Source organism: Acinonyx jubatus, chromosome D4 (genome assembly GCF_027475565.1).
Source record: "Acinonyx jubatus isolate Ajub_Pintada_27869175 chromosome D4, VMU_Ajub_asm_v1.0, whole genome shotgun sequence".
Classification (NCBI taxonomy): domain Eukaryota; kingdom Metazoa; phylum Chordata; class Mammalia; order Carnivora; family Felidae; genus Acinonyx; species Acinonyx jubatus.
In genome coordinates, this window is record NC_069391.1 from 88,920,588 (window position 1) to 88,938,620 (window position 18,033).

At 45.4% G+C, this 18,033-nt stretch overlaps 1 protein-coding gene across 10 annotated transcripts in view; it reads left to right on the top strand.

Annotated features, from left to right (window-relative positions):
- The window catches only part of AUH (AU RNA binding methylglutaconyl-CoA hydratase), a 353,019-nt gene that overhangs the window by 141,784 nt on the left and 193,202 nt on the right, over positions 1-18,033 (top strand). For 8 of the 10 annotated variants that reach the window (XM_053205356.1, XM_027041185.2, XM_027041186.2 and 5 more), the window contains 3 exons: positions 7,326-7,513; positions 10,417-10,467; positions 11,582-11,629. In XM_053205356.1, the coding sequence (XP_053061331.1) occupies positions 7,326-7,513; positions 10,417-10,467; positions 11,582-11,629 (287 nt within the window). Of the gene's footprint in view, positions 1-7,325; positions 7,514-10,416; positions 10,468-11,581; positions 11,630-16,347; positions 16,954-18,033 lie in introns of those variants that run through there. The other 2 variants (XM_027041189.2, XM_027041187.2) reach the window with 1 other exon arrangement.

Here is an 18,033-nt window from a genome sequence, read left to right on the forward strand (position 1 = left end):
GACCCCACTTCAGATCCTCTGTCTCCCTCTCTCTCTCTCTGCCCTTTGCACATGCTTTCTCTCTCTCTCTCTCAATAATAAAATAAACATTAAAGAAAAGTTTTTAACTTTTGCTAAATGCTCCTTTAGGATAAACCACATACAGCCCAAACTGATGTATTTCTGTTAGTTTTTGCTCGGCTTTCCCTGCTTAGGGTTTTCTTCTCACTTACCCCTTACTTCTTCCAGTGTGTGTGTGTGCATGTGTTTTCTCTCACTACTTTACAACGTGCTAAAAATCCTCAGAGAACAGGGGCGCCTGGGTGGCTCAGTCGGTTGAGTGTCCACCTTGGGTTCAGGTCATGACTTCTCAGTTCGTGAGTTTGAGCCCCTTGTAGGGCTCTGTGCTGACAGCTCAGAGCCTGGAGCCTGTTCTGGATTCTGTGTCTCCCTCTCTCTGCCCCTTCCCCACTCATGCTCTGTCTCTCTCTGTCTCTCAAAACTGAATAAATGTTAAAAAAAAATTGAAATCCTCAGAGAACAGAAGGTTTTACCACACTGCAAATGTTGGTCACAAATTGAAGGATAAATATTTTTATGGTTTTTGTATGATTGTGACATGGTCCATCATGAGACCAGTAAACATGCCATGTTTGTTCACATAGTGCATTCCTCTTTGACCTTGATGTTTCATTATGAAAGCAGGAGGAAGTCAGTTTTGTAAACATCTAGCCAAGATCTAGCAAGAAAGCTCTTGCCTAAAGCCCTCTGACAGAGTTGCAACAGGAATTATAATCCAAAACTAACATTCTCCTGCAATGTGTCTTGTACAGTTCAAGGAAAAAGTAACCTTAATTGGCTATTTCTGAGAGGGGGTTTAGACATAATTCAAAAGTGATATTTACTTGTAGAATTCTGAGATCCCTTCTCATTATAGCAATAAATGCCCTTAATGTGGTATCTACATAACTCTTGAGAACAACAAAAAAAACCTTAAGAAACAAAAACAGAAAAACTTGACATTTTCTATCTTGTTAATAGTACTAAACTGTAATTTATAATCCGCAAACTGTGGCTGTTCTTTACGTATTACATTATGCTTGGTGGTGAAATGCCACATAAAGGTTGCTTTAAACTCTAAATTATGTAAATATAACAAAAGGAAGGTAGCATCTGTGTCTGGTTTATTTTCGACTTTGAGTTTGGGACTGTGGTCTGGGAGGAGAAGGTCTGCACCCCCAGATGGCAGCCAGCAGCTCCCCATGGCACTGGAGGTCAGCATGAACACAGGGGAGCGGGGCGAAAATTTTCCCCTCTTGCCCTTGTTGGCGAAAACACACTTGCTGTGTTTAAGCCATCGCTAATCTAGAGGTTGCTCCTTGAAAGTAAATTTAAGTGGTATTACCCCGGAAGAGATTACATAGGGGAAACAAATTCTTGACACTTTCTTAAAATAATAGAGTAATGATGGAATATAACATTTCCAATATATTTTCAATCCAAATAATAGGTAAACATGAAAACATTTTGTTATGTGATTAACACAGTTTTACCACTTGAGGTAGCAACTGCTAAGTGCACACCTGTTTTCATTTTGCCTTAGTAGTAAGAGCCCCGGGTTTCCTTCACATGCTAAGGCAAAACCCTGAGCAAGAAGGTGACCTTTCACGCCCCTGCAACTACGTGTGCCCAAGTTCTGGCCAGTGACGTGGAGGAGGCACAGTTGTTGACTGGGACTTCATCAGTGGCTCTGAAAACTCAGCACTCTCTTGCCCTTCCTTCTGCCTGGTTCGCAGTTGTGATGACAAGGCTGCTGCAGCCCTCTTGGACCATGAGGTAACACGGAGGACAGAATGCATAGGGGGAGGGCAGCAAAGGAGGAACAGTACGAACCTGGGTTCTGACTTCTTAGGGCAGCCATCTGTGGTCTTGATGCAGCCCTGAGAAAACTGCCCCAGACTTTGTGATTGACTTCTAAGGTTTCAAGGACGTGTAATAAAATTGTACGTCTTGTGAAAGAGGCTGGATTGAACAGAGTGGACCGGGAAAAAGTTGAGGTAGCATCACGTGACAGAGTCCTCACAGCCAGAGGATTTGCTCCCCATGTTCACATTAGCACCCGTCCTTGACACTCATGATTCGTTGGAAGAACGGAGTCTGGAAACTCAACACAGAATGACTAAGAGAACATACAGAACATGCATTCGAAAGCATGGTTGTTGTTAAGTGTGCTGGATCACAATGTGAGCGGAAGTGTCAGATTTTCCAGTGCAGCCCCAGAGGGCTGTGGGCCAAGTGGTCGATGTGGGGCCTGGGGAGGAGAGCTACAGGATGATCCTGGAACATTCCATGGTCCTGGGCAACAAGAAGTCACCAAAGACTGTTATGGTCACATCAGAAGGACGCTAGAGCCAATCTCATTAAGTTCCACCAGCCAAGGATGGGGTGGTCGACCGTCTATAAAGATAAGAACTACACTGATTCTGATGCATCAGACATGTTAAAATCTGTAAAATTATGATGGTTCTCAAAGATTAAAAACTTAACTCGTCACCTCTGGAGGATGCTAGGGAACCACCTTGTTATTTTGAAAATTAGTAAGTAAAGGAAAAGACTCAACCAACTAAAAACTGCAGCCACACATTCATTTTTGTCCCGTTGATAGATTACAAGCAAAAGCAGCAAGACAAGACAGACTCCATTTTGAGTGTTTTCATCCTGTTATTTTTGTCTGTGGCTTCAGACGTGGCTCACAGCTGCCTGCTTCCAGGATACGAATGCCGGGAGCAAATTATGTTCGGATGTGAACAAATCCTGGGTGCTTGCGGTTCCCGCTCTGTTGCTGACCTCCCTGCTTCGTCAGGTGGGGGCAGTGGCTCCCCGCTGTACCCCCCCCCCCCACACACACACACACACTGCCTGCCCCCCTGCTCACCGCTGGACTTATCAGTGACTTTACTAGAAGCTGTGTCGTTCTGTGTTTGTTTATTTTCATCCTATGCTTAATGTCATGAAGGAGGAAGTGTAATTCATAGGTGACGGATTAGTTTTCTGCACATACACTCCCCCAGTGAATTCATTTTGTGTTAAATAATTAGGTAATTGGTGTGGTGCTGCACTGAGCTTTGACTCCCCTGACGAGCACGAGTGTTTTGTCTAATTGTATTATGTCAAATAGCTGTCCGTAAACAGAAGTACTTCCAAGCTGGTGTAGAATGTTGACATAAAAATACTCTCTATTTAGGGTGACTATCCCTGAGATACTGTCGGACATCTGAGATCACTCACTGATCATGTGTAGCGTTTTGTGTCATAATGCCCCGTGGTTTAGTAACCTCCACGTGCACGGCTCTTTGCTCAAAGCTGTTCATATTAACTGAGAAAGGCAAACCAAACAGGTCACGTCATTTTTATAAAGTTCGAGATCACAAATTTTATATGACTGGGAGGAGCATGGGGAAGTCGCCCCCAGCTCCACCCCCAGTCTTTGCCGCAAACTGATTGCAGCATAGGAAACTGAGCCAGATAAGTTTTCACCAGATAGTTTTCCTAAAGACAGAATTTCCGTGGGAGTGAGTGAATTAAATAATGTATTTGTGTAATTATTTAAGAGTGCCTCTTTCAGCAAATGGTACTTGGAAAACTGGACAATCCACCTGCAAAAGAATGAAGCTGGACCCTTACCTTACACCGCGTATTAGAATTAGCCCAAAATGGATCAAAGACCTTAATGTCAGTTTTGAAACTGTAAAACTCTTAGAAGAAAACAGTGGAAGAACTTTGTGACATTGGATTTGGCAATGATTTCTTGGATACAACACCAAAAGCACAGGCAATGTAAGAAAAAAAAATTGGATTTCATCAAAATTAAAATTAAAATTAAAAGCACTTTTGTGCTTCAAAGGACAATCAACAGAGTGAAAAGGCAGTCCATGGAATGAGAAGAAATATTTGCAAATCATCTATCTGATAAACGGTTACTATCCAGAATACATACAGAACCCCTTCATCTCAACAACAACAAAAAAACAACCCATTTAAAAAATGGGCAAAGGACTTAAATAGATGTTTCTCTGAAGAAGATACACAAATGGCCAATAAGCAGATGAAAAGAAGTTCAACACGACTAGTTGTTAGGGAAATGTAAATCAAAAACCACAGTGAGGTACAATTTCACACCAGTTAGGATGCTTACCATCAAGCCCTCCCTCCCCCCTTCAAAAAAAAAAAAAAAACAACACCCCTGAAAATTGCAAATGTTGCTGAGAATGTGGAGAAATTGGAATCCTTGTACCCTGTTGATAAGAATGTAAAATGGTGCAGCTACCAGGAAAACGGTATGGCTGTTCCTCAAAAAAGTTAAACCTAGATTTACTGTATGATCTAACAACTCTGCCTCTGGGTATCTACCCAAGAGAATAAGAAAGCAGGGTTTCAAAGAGGTACTTGTACGCGCATATGCATAGCAGCATTACTCTTGATAGTTGAAAGGTGGAAACGATCCAAGTGTCCATCACCGGGTCAGTGAATAAATAAGACGTGGTATTCATACAGTGGAATATTACTGAGCCTTAAAAGGAAACGCGGACACACCACAGCAGGGTGACCCTGGAGCGCGGTATGCTTTAGTGCAGTAAAACCAGACACAGAAGGACAAGCGGCCATCATGGCCCACTTACATGAGGTTCCTAGGGCAGATGGCTTGCGATGTCCCCCCAAAGGCTGAGTCTCAGGTGCAGTGTTAGTTGGTGAGCCAAGGTGCGGGTTTTCCCAGCTCCTCTGATGCGTCGTTTCCGGCAAGAACAGAAAGCCCCCTTCCCCTTGTCTTTCGACCCCCGCTCAGGCCACGACCTCCAGCAGATCGTTCTGGCCCTCGCCCATGTCACCGAGCAGAGCTTGAGTTATGTGCCGTTCAGCTCAGGGCGGTGGATGTGTTTTCTGGTCTTCGTTTCATTACTGTTCCTGTCTTTAATTTCTACAAAGCTCTCATTCCTGGAGAACGATACTCTGAACGAAATGAAATAACGAATGGGTGTAAGCTTGGCCGCCTTGCAAGACTCGAATTTCGGTTGAATAACAAGTGCGGCATTACCAACGATCCCTCAAGCTCACATTTGTTAATTTTGACCAGTCTACATCAAACTTTCCACAGAACGTGAAAGAGAATCATTTCCTAGTGTTGTGCTCATCGTGAATACTATGTCCGTACATTCTCATGAATCCATCTCATGAAAGTTCCCATCTGCTCCATGAGGAAATACTGGGTTGTATTATTGGTATCTCTGTTCTCATCAGCTGCCATTGGAAACGCCATAGATAACCTGCCCTTTTCCCTGGTGCTTGTCCCGTGCGTTCTCAGACCTGTCTTTACCAGGCCAAGCAACGTCGCTGTTTACAGTTAGATTCAAGTTTGTCAATGCTTCATTTTTTTTCAGACGCACATTTTCTGCCTTATCAAGTAAAAAACACTTATAAACTCACCATCTCTAATTGAACAGTATAAACAATAACTGTAGTCTACAGAAGCCCTACTCATTTTATTTACGTTCAAAACCAATCCTTATTGAAAATATCAGTCCTTTCCCAGTTCGTTTAGGTTTGTGTTTGTTTCTCTTTTTTTCTACATCACCCACATTGTCTAAATAGCTGCACGTGGTTCTTAACATAGTTGCTTAATAATAGCATCTTAAATTGTGTTCTTCCAATGCAGACATGCTTTATTCATTAAAAACGTAGGAAGATACTTCATTACTAAAGGGAAACATGCTTTCTGCAACTTGTGATCTTTATTTTTCATTGTGCCACTTTTGATTGAGGTGAGAATAAGAACTCGGTTTTCTTTTAAATTTTATTTATTTTGAGAGAGAGAGAGAGAGAGAGAGAGAGAGAGAGAAGATGCACATGTGAGTGGGGGAGGGCAGAGAGAGAGAGAATCCCAAGCTGGCTCCAGGGGGTCAGTGCAGAGCCCCGTGCGGCGCTTGAACTCACAAACCATGAGAGTGTGGCCCAAGCTGAATTCAAGAGTCGGATGCTCAACTGACTGAGCCACCCAGGCGCCCCTCCTTTCAAAGTTGTCTCACAGAAAGCAGAGCTTGTCAGGCTAAAGTCCTGGCAACAGAGGAGAGGGGCGGTGGCCACATGGATGTGTTGTGTCTCAAATGGGCCTCCCGGTGGAAATCAGTTCCCACCTGAAACCTCCACCCATTTTTTAAATGTTGGCAACTAATACATAAAAATAAAATTCTAAACCTTGCGGGCCAAACAAAACACAGTGACCTCGTCTGGGTGGCAGGCTGTCTGTCACCTTGCTTTTTCTCTGCAGCTTGACAGTCGCTCTGCTCTCCTGCTTCCTGGCCACCAGTGCCCTTGGGCAGCCCAGCGGCTGTCTTCAGAGTGAGATTTATGGGAATCCTAACGTAGCTGCTTCCATATTCTTCTTGGTAGAAATGAAAGCTGCCGAATAAGGACATTACCTGTTTTTGCCCAGCCTTCTTTTTAACGAGATCCTGGCCTCATCACTAGTAGGTAGCAGAGCAGAGCTCTAGATGGATCTGGTGGGTAGTGCGCCAGGAGTGACGAGGACTCTCTACCAGCACCGAGTTGTCTCACGAAGATTTATCTAGCTTTATTTTTATTAAATTAAAATCAGTTTGCAGTTCGTTTACCGTCAGTGATTCCTTAAGAAGCACATGAGTTATGGGGCGCGTGGGTGGCTCAGTGGGTTAAGCATCCAACTTCAGCTCAGGTCATGACCTCACGGTTCGTGGCTTCGAGCCCTGCTGACAGCTTGGAGCCTGGAGCCTGCTTTGGATTTTGTGTCTCCCTCTCTCTCTGCCCCTCTCCTGCTCACACTCTGTCTCTCTCTCTTTCTATCTCTCTCAAAAATGAATATACATTAAAAAATTTAAAAAAAGAAGCACATGAGTTAGATTTCAGGCTTGGACAAGTTTTATCCAAAGTTAATGAAAGGTGCCCCACCTTATGGACCTGTCATCCCTCTGGGTGAAATGCGCTAAGGGACAGTATTGCTTGCCCACTGCTATGCGTCTCAAGGCTCCTGACGTGGTGATGATTGTGGATTCAATTTGGGAACACACCAGCTGTGTTACAAGGAATAAATAGAGCCAGAATCCCTTAATAATTACAGAAGGTACTCCAGTTCTTTTTTGGGGATTTTTAATTTTATAAACTAATTGCGTTCTGCTTTGAAGTAGTTTTCTACGTACTAATTTTGACATGTAAGCTTCTGGCCCTGGTTTGTTTGATAAATGAAGAAGCGAAACACTGAAATGCTAAGACTACAAGGTGCGAAATCATTGCCCGCATTTCCCCCATTCTCTCCGCAGGGGGGACGCAGCGCCTGCCGCGCGCTATCGGGATATCGCTGGCCAAAGAGCTCATCTTCTCTGCCCGCGTGCTCGATGGCCAAGAAGCCAAAGCGGTGGGCTTGATCAGCCACGTTCTAGAACAGAACCAGGAAGGGGACGCCGCGTACCGCAAGGCCTTGGACCTAGCAAGAGAGTTTTTACCTCAGGTATTTCTAATTGCATTTCCGTTTTCTCTCTGTTTAAATAACTTTATAGCATATTGACACAACAGTCCTCTCACATGCCTGTGATATGCTTGTCCCGCGTGCCAAGTAGAAGAGTACGTGGTAGCCTTAAAACCGGAAACGATTAGCCGCACATGAAGAGCCTTCGGAATTCAAGTTCGAGATGTGAAGAGAAAGTGGGGCCCGTACTGTGGCCGCGCTCCGACGACGCGTCCCACGCACGTCGGCACCTGTGACGGAACCTACTGGCGGCTTCTGAGCTGCGCCGTGTACCTGGACAGATGGGGGAAGCCCGGGGGGACGGCGGCCGAGCACGGCAGCGTGGACCGCCCTGGCCGCGGCCGGGTCGGGGCGGCGGGCCCGTACAGCGGCGGCCGTGCGTCTCCCCGGGTGCCGCGTGTGGCGAGTCCTCCCCGCGGTGAAGGCTGCGAGCCCGGAGCAGTGCGCGTGCGCTCGCAAAGGCCGGCGCCGACGAGTCGCGTCGGCCGCTGCGTCGCGGGGCTCGTTCTGGGTGGCTCCGTTCTTTCTCCCGTGTGTTTTTCGCGGACGCCTCGCTTCTGAAATCGCGGATGAGAGGACTTTTGCTGTGTAAGCAGTTAGTGATTTGCTGTCATCCCTAGTGCGGTTTCAAGTTTGGCAGCCCCCTCGCCGGCACCGCAGGCACGATCACTTTCTCTCCAACTGCGTCGCTTGACGCGGACAGGTTGCAGAAGCTGTTTCGGGGGCCGGGGATCCTTCTGGGAATCTCGGGAAGTCTCCCTCCGGAGAGATGCGTCTTCCTCCCGTGTTGGCTCAGAGCTTTGCCTCCCGTTTCGGAGGGCGGTGCCGGAGTGGCCCGTGGCCAGACGAACGCCCGGGTCTGCCGGGACGCGCCTGTCCCCGACCGCGGTTGGGCAGGGCCTCGTGGCGGGGTCGCCCTCTGGAACCACACCGCCTGCCGGGGACCCTTCCCTGCTTCTCACTTAGCTGGCCGTGGGCTCTGTCGGGACGGGGCCCCCGCGTCGTCTGCTCCCCGTGTGAGGAACACGCAGCCCCACACTCGCAGCTGAGAGAGAGCAGATAGGAGAGACTTTCAGTGCTTTAAGGGAAAAACAGGCTCTCACTGAAACCTTGGTATTAAAGCTCTAAGACCAACCCACCTCTGCGCTGAAACAGGGGGTGTGGTTAAGAAAGGTCAAGGTCGTGGTGTCCTTCCTGCTCTGGCCTTCACAGCCTCTTCTGCTCATTGGACAGCGGTGCTCAGCTCCCTCCCTCGGCGGCTCTGTGCCTCAGGGCTCATCTCCTGCCGCCCCGCCCCACCCCTGCCCACGCCTCTCCTGCCCGACGGCACCGCCTCCCCACCCACCATCTGACCACGTGGCGGACCGGGGGTCCTCACCCTCTGTCCCTTTCCTGCGAAGGACGTGCCTCTGAGGACTTTTTCCTTGGGCCAAGGGAGATGCTGCGTGGTCCAGAAAACGTATAACTGGACGATATGCAAAAGTTACAGAGCAAAATTTGAGGGACGATACACTTCACGTTTGGTTTTTGTCACTGAATGAGGAGTCTTCCAGATAATTGGACCGCTTCTCTAAAACTAGAATTTCCGTTTGATTTCTGTATTGGACGTCACTTCCGTTTTCCTGTTTGAGAAAAAAGATGTCCAGAAGAAGTGCTGGTTTTGTATTTTGAAAGAAGCCAGTTAAATAAGCATTATCATCTACTAGCCTTTCCATTTTCCTGTCTCTCCAGTTTAGGCAACCTTGCCGCCCAGAGTGTGCTCTGTAGACGAGCAGCCCAGGCGTCCCTCAGAAGCATGTCCCCAGCCCCCGCTGGGCTTTCACAAGGGGCTGGGGGTTTGTGCGCATGGAAGTCGGACAAGCACCTGGTCGGGGTCAGCGGCTAGATACCAGGGAGTAGAGAAGGTTCTCACAGACGGGAGCACCCTGCTTAAAACAACAACAGAAAGGTTGACGACCTTAAAGAAAATGGTCCTAGTGTGTGTTCCACACGTGCAAGTCACATCGTCAGGAATTCTAACTGAGATACTTGTCCGAGCCTTGAAAACCTGTGGCCTCTGAAAAAGATTATTAATGAGCATGTGACTTCGGAAGGGGATTCAGACGGGTTAAAGGTGACCATTGAAGGCCCTGCGAGGGGAAAGCGACCTTTGCCATGCCTCGTGCCGTTATTTGTTCATTTATGGGTGTCCCCTGTTGCGCCTGGTACTTAGAGCCCATTTTGCATTTTAATTCAAAAGACACTTAAAAAAAAGATACGCTGAATTCTAACTCATCACCCACGAACAGTTTTGAGGAATTTCAAATGTGATCAAACAGCTAAATTCCGTCTGGCGCGATGTGGTTTTCAAAAACGACAAGAGTTAACATTCTCCTCACAGAGGACACCTGGTCCTTCCCTCCGTGACCTTCCCTCGTCCTGAAGGACTTCTCTGGGCTGTCAGCTTCCGCGTGGTGTGGGGAACTTGCCTGGAGGGCACATCATCGTCACGCTGGGTCACAGGTGCCCGCGGAGCTCCGGTGTGGAGCCAGTGTCCGGCACGGGTGCTGACGGGAGCCTCCCCTGCAGCCCGCGCTCCCGTTGTGCACCCAGAGCCGTGGTGTTTCGTCGCCTCTTCCTTGCCCTACCTCACCTGTTGGGAGCTTTGCCGGAGAATGGTCAGCCCGCTCCTGGGCACACGGCCCCTGCTGGCCTGCAGGCATGTACAGTTGTCCAGGCAGCAGACTTGTGCCAAGGCCCGAAGGAAATCCCCCCGTTAACCATCTTATAGCTTTTGTTGCATCTTTGCCACGGGCCCAGCGATGGGAAATTCTGAATTTTACTGAGTTGTACAACATACTTTGCATAAATAGTAATGAAAATCTGTTTCTTTAATTGAATTTTAGGGACCCGTTGCGATGAGAGTGGCAAAATTAGCAATTAATCAAGGGATGGAGGTAAGTGCCTTGCTGCTTGAGATTGCTGTTGGAGTTGGTGGTGGAGACTTAATTCCGTTTATTTGTTAATGTTGTAAATCCAGCTATTTCAATGCTACCGTTACCGTAAGCTACCGAGGGTATTTTTAGCTATATTATTGATTTTGTTCTGCCTTAGCTGTTGCCGATCCAGTATCTTCATCACAGAATTAGGGAATTTCACTCATGTCCTGCAGCTTGTGACATGCTGGCTGTTTTTGCCATTCAGCGAAGAGACAGATTTATTGGCTGGTGGCTCATACGAGACCAAAAGAAAAGGGTATCCTGTGTATTCTCAACACCAGTGCTGCATGACGAGAAAGCATTCTAGGAACAACTCCCAAGCTCAGAGCGGAGCCTGGCTCTCTCTACCTATAATTTCTCAACGTGCTTTGTGCAAGGACCCCTCATTAACAAGGCAAGACTTTGGGGCATCCTGGGGTTACCCTGGGGAGTGGAGGCCCCAGGCCAGGAGAGAAGCAGGCAGGGCAAAGAAGCAATGCAGGTGCCTGTTTACAGCAGGTGTTCGTTGCAACAGATGTTTGGGCTAAATTACGGAATTGTGAAGAAAGAAAGATACTTCTTCCTTGCAGACTCAGAGACCACCATGTCTCTCTGGGCTTCGTAGCCATAAAAAAGAGATTGGATTTGTTAGCAATAAACACAACCTAAAAAATTTCCCGAGTGTTTGGTTTTTAAGACTTCTTGCATAATCATAACAATACTAATAGCAGATGCCTTCTCGTGCCGGGCCATGCCAGGGTGCTGTGTAAAGCCTTCCCCTAGATTAGCTTATTTAATTCTCCCAGTACCCCCACCTGGTAGATGCTGTGGTTAGTCTCTTGTTCAGATGCGCCTGAGGCACAGAGAGCTTATCACCTAACTTACCCAAGGCTACACAGCTCCTACACGGTAGAGTCAGAATTTGAACCCAGGCAGCCTGGTTCCAGAATTCTTATGCTGGTCATACTTTTGATTTGTTGTCTTACATCAATTCTGTTCTTTTGGAAAAGTGTTACTAGTTTGAATTTATATGGAGTGTTCCAGATTTGAAAAAATAATTCCTGCTGAAATTATATTATGTTTTTATTCTCAGGTTGATTTAGTAACAGGATTAGCCATAGAAGAAGCTTGTTATGCTCAGGTATGTAATACAGCCACTAATTCAGTGAGGACACCTCTTACAAATTCTCTGTACCTTCTGCATGAGTCAGATGAATTGTCTCTCTGAACAAGATTACACTCCTGCCCCTTTCAAAACCATAAAGATGGATTGAAATTAGCTGTGTTTGCTGTTTGACTATTACCAGCTCTTATCCCTGATTCCATTCCATTTACTAATGTCTCTTGTTTACGTAATTTTAAAAACTCTTAATTGAGTTAGTATCACTCATACTGTAGATGTCTCTCTGGCTCACGTTGTATTTTGTGGAGATGGATTTGAACCCTCACTCTCGTGTAGACAGGTGGGAGGCAGGCAGTGGAGCGAACATGGGCCTGCTGGGGAACATCAGTGTGTGAGATGCATTGTTTCTGAGCCTTCCTTCCTGCCCACTGACAGTGCCCTGATTCACTGTATGCAGTTTTCTGTTCCATACACAAATTAGTAGGGCTTTGTATAGAGGAACAAATCTTCCTTTCCTCTCCTTTCCTCTCCTTGCCTCTCCTTGCCTCTCCTTGCCTCTCCTTTCCTCTCCTCCCCTCCCCTCCCCTCCCCTCCCCTCCCCTCCCTAAAAGATGTAGCTTTGTGTAGGGCATCTGAAGTAGCAAAAGAATTTTGTTGTACCTTTAATGAGAATTGGAAATTGCTTCACCTCCCATTTAATCATGGCAGTGTCATAAATTAGGAGGGACAGATAGAGTGTTCCTCTATGCCTGGTCTCTGTATAAATTACCACCTGTTGATGCACATGGTGGTGCTGGTGATGAGCGTGCCATGAATGAAGTAAATTGCACACTTACAAATAGCCTTAGCATCTGAAGAAAACTTTTTTAAGTATATTTGGCCACAAATCCCACCTTACAAAATGTAAGGGAACAGTAATCCTAAACATTCCGTCAAATCACAGTGGAATTAAACTAGAAATCATAACAAGAGGATAGCTGGGAAATCACATCTATTAATGGTGGGATTAATCTTTTTAATGCACGCTAGACAACATACTTCTAAATAACACGTGTCAAAGTCTCAAGAGGAATTAAAAAATATTTTGAATTAAATCAAAATGAAAATACAGTACCAGACTTTGTGGGAATTTATCAAAAATACTGCTTACACCAGCATTTTAGCATCGAATGCATGTATTAGAGAAGAAAGATCTAAAATTAATAATAACTTTGCACTTCAGGAAAGTAGAAAAAGGAGAGCAAATAGAATTCAAAGTAAGTAGAAGAAAAGGAATTAAAAAGCTTTAGAACAGATATCAGTGAAACTGAAAATAGAAAAACAGAAGGAAAAAACCCAACAAAACAAAAAATTGGTAATTGTAAAGGTCTATAAAATTGATAAACTTCTAGGCAGGCCAACCAAGGAAAAGAGAAGATAAAAATTACCCATATCAGAAATACAAGAAGGGCCACCTGAAGGGCCATCCCTAGTGATCCCATGGACATTGAGAGAATAATAAAGGAATACTGTGAAAAACTCTGTGCCCACAGATTTGATGACCTAGATGAGACGGACCACTTCCTTGGAAGACACAACATACGAAAACTCACACGAGGAGAAATTGATAATCTGAATAGCCCTATGCTTGTTAAAGAAATTAAATCAGTAATTAATAAACTTCCAAAATAGGAAGCACCAGACCCAGTTTCTCGAGTGAATTCTACCAAACATTTGAGGTAGAAATTATATGAGTTTTTAATGATCTTTCCCAGAAGATAGAAGAAGAAACAACCCTTCCTAATTCATTCTGAGGCCAGTATTACCCTGATAATCAGAACCTAACGTTACAAGAAAGGAAAACCACAGACCTTTATCTCTCATGAATGTAGATGTAAAAATTCTCAACAAAATATTAGCAAATCGAATCCAGCAATGTATAAAAGCAATTGTATCCCACAACCAAATGAGATTTTTTTTCTAGATGTGGAAGCCAGGTTTAACACTGAAATCACTGTAATCCATTATATCAAAGCCTAAACAGGAAAATCACATGATCATATCAACAGATCGGGGTGGGGGGAAGCATGTGACAAAATCCAGCACCCATTTGTAGTGAAAACTCAGCAAACTGATTAGACAGGAGCTTCTTCACTTGATAAGAACTTCTACAAAAGAACCTACAGCTAACATCATACTGAATGAGCAAGAATAGGGCAAGGGCATCCCTCTCACGTGTCCTTTTCAACATCTGCTAGAAATCATGGCTAATGTAGGAAGATGAGAAAAGGAAATAAATATATACAGATTGGGAAGGAAGAAACAAAACTTCATAGAAGACATGATTGTCCATGTGGGACATCCCAAAGAATCAACAACAACAAGAACAAAACAGTCATAAGTAGTTAGACCAACATTGCATGATAGAAGTTTAATAAGCAAAAGTCAGTTGCTTTACCTATATACCAGCAACGAAGAATTAGAATTTGAAATTAAAAGCATAACGTCATTTACCTTAGCACAAAAAAAAATGCAAAAGACTTAAGTGTAAATTTAAAACAAAGTACAAGGTTTATAGGAGGAAAACTACAAAACTGGTGAAAGAAATCAAGATCTAAGTAAATAGATATCCCATGTTCATGGATAGTAAGACTCATTACGAAGAAATCACTTCTTCCCAACTTTATTTATAGATTCAGTGCAATCCCGATAAAAATAAGCAAGTCTGTATTGACAAACCAGTTCTAAAGCTTTTATGAAAAGTTCAAAGACTTAGATGAGCCAACCCAGTATTGAAGAAGAACAAAGTTGGGGGACTGACACTACCTGACTCCAAGACTTACTGTAAAGCTACAATAATGAAGACATTTTGGAGTTGGCAAAAGAACAGGTAAATGGATCAGTAGAACAGAATAAGGAGTCCAGAGTGTATTCATATAAAATAGTTATATAAGTGGACTCCTAGAAAGTAAAATGATCTTTGGGGCACCTGGGTGGCTCAGTTAAGCGTCCAACTTCGGCTCGGGTCATGATCTCACAGTTCATAGATTTGAGCCTCACATCAGGCTTTGTGCTAACAGCTCACAGCCTGCTTCAGAAACCCTGTCCCCCACCCCTCTCTCTGCCCCTCCCGTACTCGTGCTCTGTCTCAAAAATAAATAAACAAAATAAAATGATCTTTGACAAAAGAGCAAAGGCAGTTCAGTGGGGGAAAAGATAGTCTTGAAAGCAAACAGTACTGAAGCAGATGGACATTGAGCTACAAAAAGATGAACCTGGACACCGACGTCACAACCTTCACAAAAATTAACTCAAAGTGGGCCATAGACCCAATGTCTTCAAGATCACCTAGAAAATGTAGGTGTATTTGGGTTTGGCGATCGCTTTTTTAAGATACAACACCAAAAGTATAATATCTGTGAAAGAAAAAAAATTAATGTTTGATTTTATTAAAATTACCAACTTCCACTCTGCAAAAGACACTGTGAAGAGAGCAGGAAGAGATCCTCACGGCTGCCTGATAAAGGACTTGTGTCCAATACATACAAGGAACTTTTAACACTCAACAATATGAAAATAACCCATTAAAAAGTGGGGGAAAGATCTGAACAGACACCTCACCAAAGTAGATACACAGATGGCAGATAAGCATAGAACATGCTCCACATCGTGTGTTATTAAGAAATGCAAATACAGGAGCACCTGGGGGGCTCGGTTGGTTAGGCCTCTGACTTGGGCTGAGGTCATGATCTCACAGTTTGTGGGGTCGAGCCCCGCATCGGGCTCTGTGCTGACAGCTCAGAGCCTGGAACCTGCTTCGGATTCTGTGTCTCCCTCTCTCTCCGCCCTTCCACCGCTCACACTCTGTCTCTCCCTCAAAAATAAATAAACTGTAAAAGAAAAAAGAAATGCAAGTACAAACAAAATACCAATTTGCCCATCTCTTAAGAGCTAAGCGGAATCTTCCCGCATGACCCAGCAATCATATGACTGTGTATTTACCCGAGTGAGTTGAACCTTACATCTGCACAAAAGTCTGCACACTGTTTTAGCAGCTTTATTCAGAATTTCCAAACTTGGAAGCAGCCAAGGTGAATGGATAAACTAAGGTGCATCCATACACTGCGTCTTATTCAGCGATAAAAGGACATGATCTGTCCTGCCACCAAAAGACACGAAAGAGCCTCAGCCGCATACTGCTCCGTGAAGGACTTCCGTCGAAAAAGGTCACATACGACAGGATTCCAAGTCTGTGACCTTCTGGAGAAGGCAGCGAAGGGCAGGGATGAGTGTGCTTAGGGCAGGTCAGCTGTTCTGTATGATCCTGTAGTGAGTGGTGGGTATGTGACTGTGCTTTGTGAAAATCCAGCACAGAAGGCCCACAGCGGCCCGTGGAAACTGGACTGTAGGGAATAATACTGGATCAGTACTGGTTCCTCAGTTGTGACAAATAGACCCCGGGGGCTTGAAGGAAGTGTATGGGAGGCTGACCTTTCTGCTCAATGTTTTGTAAACCTAAAACTATGTAAAAGATAAAGCCTGTTGGTTTTTTTTATGTACATTTGAAATGAGGGTGGGGGGCATATTTGGAATTAGAATGGTCAATTTGGTAACAGAATTCTTCAGATGATTAGTAGGATTCAAATTTTAGATTATTTTCTGTTTTTTGTTTTGTTTTGTTTTTTTTAAATAAAGCTTGTTCAACGTTTACAGTTTTTATTTTTTGGTTTAGGTAACATAATGTTTTGTCTCTCTAGACTATTTCAACAAAAGACAGGCTTGAAGGTCTTCTTGCTTTTAAAGAGAAAAGGTCCCCTCGCTATAAAGGAGAATAGAAGAAACAAACCTTTCAAATGCCAGTGTAAGACGTGTACTTCTGGAAGTATCTTTCAGATCCACATTTGCCTCAGCACCTGGAATCCCACTGACCAAAGTGAAGAACGCGCCCTCTGTCTAGTGAATTAGGCATCTGGAGCGGACCCATCTGCGTACTTTGTTCAAACGTGTCTCATGTCATATTCATTCAGGTTTATAAAGCTAGTAGTCTGCGCTGTCAGAAACCGATTCAAAGTTAGGTACACAGTTTTAAATATTTCCTGCATACGAGGCTTTCTGTTCTTAATTTTTTAATGTGAATAATTTCTATATTGCACACTCTAGGAAATAATATTGATTGTATGTCTACTGTGCTGCAATACGAAATAAAATTATTTCTATATACCAAAAAATGTGAAGTCATACCAAATAAAGTTTCTAAGGGAATGTGTATACATGCACACATACATGCATCTCTGACTGGAAGAGGAATTGATAGGTTCTCTGAGTGAAAATTACCAAATATAAATAAAATCGGTGAAAGAAAACTTGGGAATTTCTCTCTTACCCCATTCTTTCTGAATTGAATAAATCATCGCGTGTTGGCTTTTAGAGGAAACCAGCTTTCCATGCCCATTCTGTGAGGTGACCTCTTGAGTCTTAGAATGCAGTGCAGATGGTGGGAAGGTAACCCGGTCAGAGACGAGGTGCACTTGAGGCTTGGCGGTGGCGCGCTTGGACGACCGCCCCGCGGGCGGCCCCATCCACCAGTCTGACTGGGGGACAGAGCCGTGCCGCCGGGGCTGGGCTGTCCTAACAGGCCTGCGGCCGTGGAGTGTGAGTGTTTCCCGCCCCCGGCTCTTGCGCATCTAGTTTCAGTGAGGAAGGAGGTGAACACGGCCACCCCGTCTCCCGCTTCTAACCGCTGGCCAGGCAAAGTGAGTAGATTCAGAGGGGCTCGGGGGCACGTCTGAGCGGACAGCCTCGCCGGGGGAGGGGGCAGGTACCACATGTGCAGGGCACAGTGAGCTGTAGAATTCAGTGTGTGGTGCAGGGGGAACATTCCAGTTCCCTAAGCAGATTCCGGCCAGCTTTCTTTTGTACGTTATCAAACCAGGCTGCCTTCCCCGAGCCTGTGTCCGGGCCCGAGGTTGGCAGTACCGGGAAGGCCCTGCTTTCCCGGGACGGGCACTGCATGACGAGCAGACCATGGTGGTGCCCCACCGTCCTCCCCGATCCCACACCCGTGCTCTGTTGCTGTCGAGTGCGTTGGCCATGTGGGTGACTGCCTGTCCTGTGCATTCCCACGCTCAGCACCGATCCTTCCTTGATCTTGGGAAGCACATCGACTTTGAAAGTTATTATTATTTTTCATTTTGCGAAACTGAACTCTCCTCCATTTGAAAAGCCTTGAGATAGGCAAGCGTGGACGTGCCGCGTGTCAGAGCCTACCCAGCCAGGCTTTGGCCATCCCCATTCTCCGTGTCCTGGTGCCGAAGGACAGCGCGATGTTCTCTGTCACCTGTGCGGCTGGCCCTGCACGTTTGGGGGCAGCGCTCAGCCGGTTGGCCTCATGTGATGGGGGCTCAGTAAATTCCACATTCGGCCCTGGCGATTGTATCCGGCGA